The sequence below is a fragment of the Medicago truncatula genome, chromosome 1 (genome assembly GCF_003473485.1).
Source record: "Medicago truncatula cultivar Jemalong A17 chromosome 1, MtrunA17r5.0-ANR, whole genome shotgun sequence".
Taxonomy (NCBI): Eukaryota; Viridiplantae; Streptophyta; class Magnoliopsida; order Fabales; family Fabaceae; genus Medicago; species Medicago truncatula.
The window spans coordinates 53,120,565-53,129,150 of record NC_053042.1 but is presented as its reverse complement, the minus strand read 5'-3'; the positions used below and the strand labels follow the sequence as shown (position 1 = coordinate 53,129,150).

General features: G+C 32.5%; 1 protein-coding gene across 1 annotated transcript; it reads left to right on the top strand.

Moving 5' to 3' along the window:
- The first annotated feature begins 2,742 nt into the window (after positions 1 to 2,742).
- LOC25485458 (zinc finger CCCH domain-containing protein 15) lies at positions 2,743 to 6,663 on the top strand. Its single transcript, XM_013614672.3, has 3 exons — positions 2,743 to 2,955; positions 3,217 to 3,982; positions 5,863 to 6,663. Exons 2-3 carry the CDS (start codon positions 3,236 to 3,238, stop codon positions 6,187 to 6,189), a joined length of 1,074 nt encoding a protein of 357 aa, XP_013470126.1. The 5' UTR covers positions 2,743 to 2,955; positions 3,217 to 3,235; the 3' UTR covers positions 6,190 to 6,663.
- Positions 6,664 to 8,586: the final 1,923 nt, after the last annotated feature.

Sequence of the window (8,586 nt, the reverse complement as noted above, 5' to 3'; positions counted from 1 at the left end):
AGTAAGTATAATTGTTTAATTTTATTTAATTATTGTTTTTTTTACTATTCAATTGCTATATAAAATATTATTTTTTCTACGATTCAATTGTTATGTTAAAATGTTTATTTTAATTATTGTTTTTTTAACGATTCAATTGTTATGTTAAAATGTTTATATTTTTAATGGTTTGTTGTTTGTTTTCTTTTTTGTATTTCAGTTTCAGAGGATGCATTGGGTGACCCCTTCCTCGCATAGAATGAAGCTTAAGGCTGGCCAGTAGACATTCCCGGGAGAGGGTGCATATTAGTTCTTGGATCGAGTTAATGGATCTTGTCTTGCACTGCTTCATGTTAATTTTGTTTGGAATATTTTTGTAAAACTCGCTGTTATATTCGAATGGTGACACAAATAAGATTCTAATTTAAATCAGACTGTGCTAGATTTTCACTTGTATTTTGAGACAAATAAAGGAACATATATATATATTCCTTAGTCCTTGATAAAACTCAATAACAACTAAATCAGCTTTTAGCTATAATAGCATTATGACCAAAGCTGTAATGAAAGGGAAATATAATCCGACCATGGTTAGTTTTATGAAAATAAAAGTATTTGAGAAGAATTGTATGGCTAACTTAACAAACAACCATCACACATGGAAAAGACTTTAGCTATTGGCTTTTGAGAGAGAGAAATGAATTAACATGGGGACCGATTTTTAGGATGTGTCTTATTTTATTCAACAAACATTTTGATATAAGATTTTGATAGAGTAGCGATTAGACGAAGAGGTTGTTGTAAATGTGATAAAGAAGCAAACAACCTCTCTCCCTCCAAATAAGAACATGATTGGATTCTATTTATTCGTAAATAATAAGTGTCTTAATCTAGTTTGTGACTTAAAAATGGGAAACCCAAGTCAAGACTACCAGCTACTAGTAACTAACTTCAAATTCAAGCATTATGTGTAATCAAATGCTATTCTAACCGCAACTATGCACCTTCAATACGCTCTCTAAACTTTCTTGCATTCTTATCATTTTTCTGTTACAACTTAAAAAATATTAATTTTTCAAACACATGTACTTCAAAAGAATAAACAATATAAATAACATATGGTGGACCTTGGTGTTGAATATTGATATGATGTGATTGAATTTTGATTAGCATAGATCATCCGGTTTGTCAACTAGAGGTACTTGAGTGTGTGGTTTCTTTCTTGGTAAATTTTCATTTTGGTCCTTCAAATATATTTGGAATATTGATCTGGCCCTTTCAAGTGATATATTTTTAATTTAACATAAAAATTATCTGATGCTTATAATTTATTATGATATACTTTATATGATTTAATAAAAAAACTGATTTAAAGTTAATATTCTGCCATTTTTTAAAACCTAAATAAGGGATTGTCAATATTTTTATGATAAAAATTAATAATAATAAATATACTTTTTATGTACAAGGGAATGAAGTTTGAACTTAAGATCTCATGCATACCATCAAAATCCCTCGTGGCTGGACCAATCCTAATGGCTTAAATATAATTTTTATTTTTATTATCAGTATATTAAAGTAACTTTTAAGTGAATAAATTATTAATGAAAAATAAGTTCCTCATAGAGTTTAATGGATGTAGTCTATCTGTTTAATGGATATGTTACATGTCGTACTATTAAAACGGGGTGTAGTAAAATGATTTAACAGAATACATTGAACTATCTATACAACAATCTAAATATCAATGTATATCAATGATCATCTAATATTTCTCCGCTATTAAACCTCGATGTACATAAATATCGGTGTAATGGATATGTTACATGTCATACTATTAAAGCGGGGTGTCGTAAAATAATTTGGTAGAATACCCAGTTATATTGAACTGTTCGTGCAACAATCTAAATATCAATGTATATCGATAATCATCTAATATTTCTTCTACTATTAAACCTCAATGTACATAAACAATTGAGTAAATAAGATATGCCACTAACATTGTAATAGTTCTGCCAAATCACATATATGTACCTCATTTTAATTATATGTCTAAATTAAACCCTAAACAATTTAACCCGCTAAACTGTTTTGATTATTTGAATTTTTTTTTTATTTGTTTTGAAAGAAGATCATTTGAAGAATTTTGTCATGACAATGATTTTATACAAATATACATATTAAAAAATCACACTCATAAATAGAAAAATCAGAATTGACTCCGTTCGCAACATCATAGTAATTTCAGTATCTATATTTGTTGTCAATTGAGTTAAAATTTATGATTATTCCAACTCAATTTAATTTATCTAGTTTAAGTGATTATGCCGTGAGTAAGTGCATAATTAGGATTTTGACGTAAATCACATAAACACATTTACATACAATTTATACAATCAACCAATAAAACATACAATTTATTCATGAATAAAGCATGTACAAAATTGGTAAGAGAATATAGTCGTAGAGGAGTATATTGCATAAAAATAAAACCAGAAAGAAAGAATATACACTGATAGCGAAGGATCTTTTTCTGGTAAACCTCCAGTTGATCTCAACCATTCGATTAAATATCAGTGGTCTTATTCAGTAGATGCATTTCACTTACAACGAAGACACAAACTGAATTCCAAAAAACACCACAAGGAATACACGGTTGCTTTGAAATTATGAGGGGTAATTATGGAAACTAACTCCACTGCCTCGAAAATCGCAAAGTGAATTCTGTTGGAAAGTGTGTTGAAGACGGTTTTGATTTTCCCTCGCACCAAACAAACACACCCTCTTCACCATTGTCACTATATAAACTCTTCTTCCACCTCTCTCTCTTCTAACTAACCATATCATTCTCTTTCCAAATTTTACTTCATCTTTCTCTCTTTCGAGAAGCTTCTGCTTGTGAAGGTGGAGCTTCTCGTCGTTTCTCATCCTTTCTGTTACGATCGAATTTGTGAATCTTCTTCTTCTTCTTCATCGGTAATGCTTTCTTCTCATTTCTCTTTGAATAATCGCATTCGTTTTTTAGCGCGCTTTATTAATTTCGTTTGTATATTTTCTTGAATCGGTTAGGTTTTTCAATTTTTCTTCGATCGTTAAACTGTTACTTTAATTCGCCAATTTATTGATTGATCTGAAAATGTATACATTGATTTATGCGTGAAATGATTATGAATCTATGAATTTTTGTTTATCGCGATCTTCGTCACGTTTTTTAATCGTTTTCTGGTAATTTTGCAGTATTACTTCACCGATCAAAATGCATAACAAGGACGTTTGTTCTCCGTCATCCAAAAGCGGTTACGGCATCGGCGTCAACAACGCCGGTCACATGCAGTCGAACGCTGGCGTGTTTGCTTCGTTGTACTCTGCTCTGAGTAATGATCTTCCATCATCGCTCGCCGGAAACAGCAGCAACGGCGGCGGATTTTCGCTTTATCCTTACTCTGACCTTGGAACAGAGTACGACTCATGCGTGATACAGAAGCATCAGGATATGGTGAATCGTCACAGTATGTTTCTCAGTCGCCTTCTGGAAAGTTCCAAAGAGGTCGAAGCTCTGCAGCAGGAAAACGGACAGCTCCGTGCCGTGAACAAAGAGTTGCAGAAGAATCTGAACCTTCTCGTTCAAGCTTCGCTGGAGAACCGATTCAATGGCGGTGGATCCTCCGTCCAGACTCAATCAACTCCGTTTGATGTGTTGCAAGGTTTCCGTGGCTTGAATCTTGGAGATGGAAAGGAAAACTGTGCTGATTGGAATAGCAATAACATCAACAATAACAACAAGGAGTTGCAGGAAGCTTCCGAATCTGATGAGAGTCCGACGAGTGTGATTGAGAATAACGGTGTTGAAACGGAGAGGTTCTCGCTTCCAAAGAGCATTTCTGTTAGATCCAATGGCTACTTGAAGCTTGCTCCGCCTCCGGCCGTCGTAACTAACAACAATGCTTGCCGCACCAAAGGCGCTACTCGCTCCCGCGCTTCCTCCACTCAATCTGATACAGTTGTAAGCACACGCACGTTATGATTGCTTTTATTTTATTTAATTAGTTTTTTTTACTATTATATTATTATTATTATTATTATTTATTTTTTATTATTGCTGCTGTTGTTATTGTGATCTTAGCTTAATTTAATGTGTAATTATTGCTTTTATAGTTATATACCAAATTTGAATTGCTTGTTAGTATCTAATTATTTTCCTTCCAAATGAAGTAAAACCTTGCTTGTCTGTGTCATTACCTGTTAGCTGTAACAAACCTTGTAGTTTGGTTGTTTTTTCATTTGCGTGTGCTTTTTGCAAAGATGCAAGTTCGACTCCAGTTTATACTAGTTGTTGGTTAGTAGTGTTGCAGGACCAAATTAGCTCTAGTTTGCCATGAGGCAAAACAGATAAGCTAAACTTTGAAGCCTTTTTGTGACCTTTTAACCTGTGTTCTGTGCCAATGTGCTCTGTATATGGTTTCAAATTGTGGATGCATCACCTGATGCGCCCACGGTATTGTCTGCAATCGCATCAAGCCGCAATTGTGGTGTGATCATAAATCACATTTGAAACCACTTCGCAGTGCCGTAATGAGGGAATTGGGTGCAGAAAACTAGTGGTCACACAATTTATTTTTATACTTTACTTTTTCTTTATATCATAGATTTAGAGAGTATTTTAAAGAACTAGTGATATTTTAAACTAATAGATGGATGATATGAGATAAAGATTTTAGAGAGGAAACGGAAGATACATGAGCCATAAAATAAATAATAGTAAATTATAGTATTCATGCTAATAAAAATTAAGTTGACGCCGCAAGGACCACAATACCACCGCAATAGCTGCAATATTGCAAAGGCAGCGACTGCAACAGCGGCCACATTTTAAAACCATGTTTCTTTGTGCTTAGTGTCATGTTCCAATTAAGTTAAATTTTGATGCAGCCATACAGTTTTTACATTATAATTAAGGTGGTTAAATAATCTTTCTCACACTTTTCAATAAACTCTTGAAATAGTATATAGAACTAGCAAGACTAGGAAGATTGATGAGTCATACAATGTCTACATTATAGGAGTATTTAAGAGGTCAAATGTATACTATTTTTCTACATTTCTGAATTTTAAGATATTTATGATAGCCATGTATGGAAATTTGCAGTGCTGTTGGTAGTGGTTAGTTGCCAAAATCAATACCTTTTTTTACTAAGTTTTAAAGGGGCTAAATGGTTGGACTGGTTTTACAAGTAACAAGTGATGCAGGGGATGCAAAATATGTCACTCAATTTCTTTTCATGGTTTTATCCACTGTTGTAGGTGTAGCTTTCAATAGACGTATAGTGCTGTTAGTTTGTCTCCATTTAGTTATTTGTTTTGTTACTCAGTGCTGACTGTGGTAATGTCTTGAATCTTCATTGGTTAGCCTTGGACACATCTTGTGCTTGGGATTAGCCTCTATTATTAATATATGCTTTGATTTATTTATGTTGAAAATAAGGACAATACTTCGAGATAAAGATGAATGGATGCAAATAATTGTGTTCAATTTTGAAATGGTAATTTCTCGGATGATCAGTCAAGCAATTGATTGAATATATTTTGGGATAAACTGTGTCAAGAGCTCTGCATATACTATTCATGAATGTCTTGCCTTGCCATTCCTTGACAGTCATACTAATGTTTCTTTCATCTTGACTGATTATATTTTTCATCTTATTGTTTTTTTTTTATTTGACTCATATTCAAAATGCTCTGCCATGCCTTGACACTCATATTAACGTCAAAGTAGATTGTAGATGCATCACCATTTAATAACAATGAGTGGACATTATATAGATTTGATTGTTGATATTCGGAAGAATTGATTATTGTTGAAATTTTGTGTTACTATGCTTGCAGCAAAAGGTATTTGTGCGAGGAGGGCAGAAAGAGGAAGAGCCTCTTGAGATGGTTGTGTACAACCAGGGGATGTTCAAGACTGAGCTCTGTAACAAATGGCAGGAAACTGGCACATGCCCTTATGGAGACCACTGTCAATTCGCTCATGGCATTGGGGAGCTTCGCCCAGTGATCCGCCACCCACGCTACAAAACTGAGGTCTGCAGGATGGTCCTTGCTGGGGTTGTGTGCCCTTATGGCCATAGATGCCATTTCCGTCATGCACTTACTGAACAAGAGAAAGCTATGTCACAACCTAAGCCCAGATCAATGAAGCTGGAAAGATGAATGGTCTCATGGAGGTGTTTGTTTGACTCAAAGCATATACAACGGTACATAATAATATTCTTGATTGTGTAATTACAACAATTTACAAACAGGGACAGTATGAGCTAGCTGAAAATAATTACTTTCCATTAGAAAGTAATACCAAAAACAAAAGGGAACGCTTGCAGCAAATTGAGGTCTATAGCAGGATTCTTGAGGAGAATGTGTATGGCCCTCATGTCTTTCTTTTTTCTCCCCCATAAGTTTGACATTTTGAATTTTGAGCATTACATACAAATACGTCTATATGGGTCCCAACATAACGAACCAAAGGGAAGGTACTCTATGAAATAATACCATTTTTTGGTAGTTTTGTAACGACGCTCGTTCCATACTCTGCAAAGTTAGCAATTTCTGATTGTGCTTGTAATATGATATTTCTAGTGGTCTATTTTTCAATTTTTTATACTTATTCTTTTAAGGTATTAATATTTATATCTATATAAGTATTGTTTATCAAGTAAACTTTTTTTTTTGGCAAGAGTTAAGTAAATAACAATGTTCAAAATGTGTACTCGTCCATAATAGTATTTTTAGTATTTTAATACTTTTACTTGCATTCAGCTAAAGACTCCTTAAGTCTTACTGAACTATACTCGAGTTTAGATTACGTTAATTTTAAGATTTTTATTTTTATTTTACGAAGTACTCTATCTGCTTCAATACAATTATGTGTTTAGTGAAAAAAAGATACATTTCTGTGTAAAATATATAATGTAAGAATAATGTTTGTAATAAATCTTAAATCATTCTCTCAGAAAAAGAAAAAAAAATCTTAAATCATTTGTGTCGTCTTAGCTCGGTTGGTAGGAATAATGCATAATATATGTAAGGTCCGGGGTTCAAACCCCGGCCACCACAAAAAAAAAAAAAATCATTTGTGTCGGTTTTGATGATTTATTTTTATACAATAGCGTTCTGGTATGTTTCGCAAACTTAACGACATTGCATTATATAAATAAGGGTGTCGGTATAAGCCAAAAAAGAAAAAGAAAAACAACTACTACAACAAAATTAAATGGGGTTCTAAACACCACAGCAATCATCAAGATAAAACAAACATCCATGAAGGAGGGTTTTCTAAATAAGTAGCTCCTGTGTCGCCTTCACTATCCAAGTTGGTTATAAACATCCGAACACTTGTTAGCTTTTCGATACACATGTGTGACCCTAACGTTTCAGTTTAATGTCATTAATTCTTTGATTTTTCTTTTTCATAATGTTCCTTCCCATAACACTCCCATTGATTTTTTTTCATAACGTTCCTTCCCATAACACTGTCATTGTTTCCATGTTGTAAATTCTGAATCACAGTGATCGAATCACTCCCAATGAATCCATTTGAACTTCAATTCTTAATATTCTCTGCCTTCTAGCTATGCAAAGGCCCTCGTATAAACCAACCCCTAATTCTTCATACATGCAATGGTAGCACCAAAAAAATTAACAGATCCCTCATTCCATTGGTCATTCTTGTCTCTCAATTATAGAAATTTGTGCATTATATATAGTGTGTTTGGTTCAGCTTTCAGAATTGATTCTGACTGAGAATTGATTTATGTTTGTATATAATAATGCATAATTTATTAAACAAATAAATGTTATTTAGATAATTTCGATCAAAATTACTTTTGAATATATAATTACTAAAATGGACATAGTTACGTACAAGTAAAAGGACATAGTTGAATGTATATTTAGATCAATACTAAATGTAGATATATTATTTAATTTAAATAAATAAATTTTCTATATATTAATGCGATCATTAAACCAATTTTTTTTACAAAATATTTGTTCATATATTTTAAATTTTTTGATAAAATATATTTAAGTTAAATAATACTAGAGTTAGTTGCCAAAAATGATAAAATATAGTGTAAAAGAAAGGTAAAAGAAGAAAATACAGTAAATATGAACAGAAACACCGTAAAGGAAAATCTAAAATTTGGTGACTCATGACCATAAATATTTTTCGAGAGCTGGTTTGGTTCGTTAAGTTTTTTGATTAAATTTGGTTCATTAAATTAATTACAAAGCAAAAAGAAGAAGAAATGTAAAGGGCAATAAAAGAAAATAATAAATTGTAATAATAAAAATATAAAATTTATTGGAGAATTGAATCTAATTAATCCAAAAGCTATAAATTGTAGTTTCATCCAAAATTGTTTTTGAATGATAGAAATAATTTTGAAAGAGTGGTGATACATAGACCACCTTAGGTGGCATGTACCACTTATACATCAATACACAATTGTGACATGTGTCCATCTGGTCTCCACACACACAAGAAACTCACTTTCACATGGGAGTGGTACATAGTGTGTATGGAGAAAAGAGTGTTCATGAAATATTATC

What these genes read in the sequence shown, in the direction of transcription:
- LOC25485458 (XM_013614672.3), top strand. Translation starts at nt 3,236, where the DNA reads ATGCATAACAAGGACGTTTGTTCTCCGTCATCCAAAAGCGGTTACGGC. An exon ending in CCACTCAATCTGATACAGTT is followed by an intron (nt 3,983 to 5,862) that starts GTAAGCACACGC and finishes CTATGCTTGCAG; the next exon opens with CAAAAGGTATTTGTGCGAGG.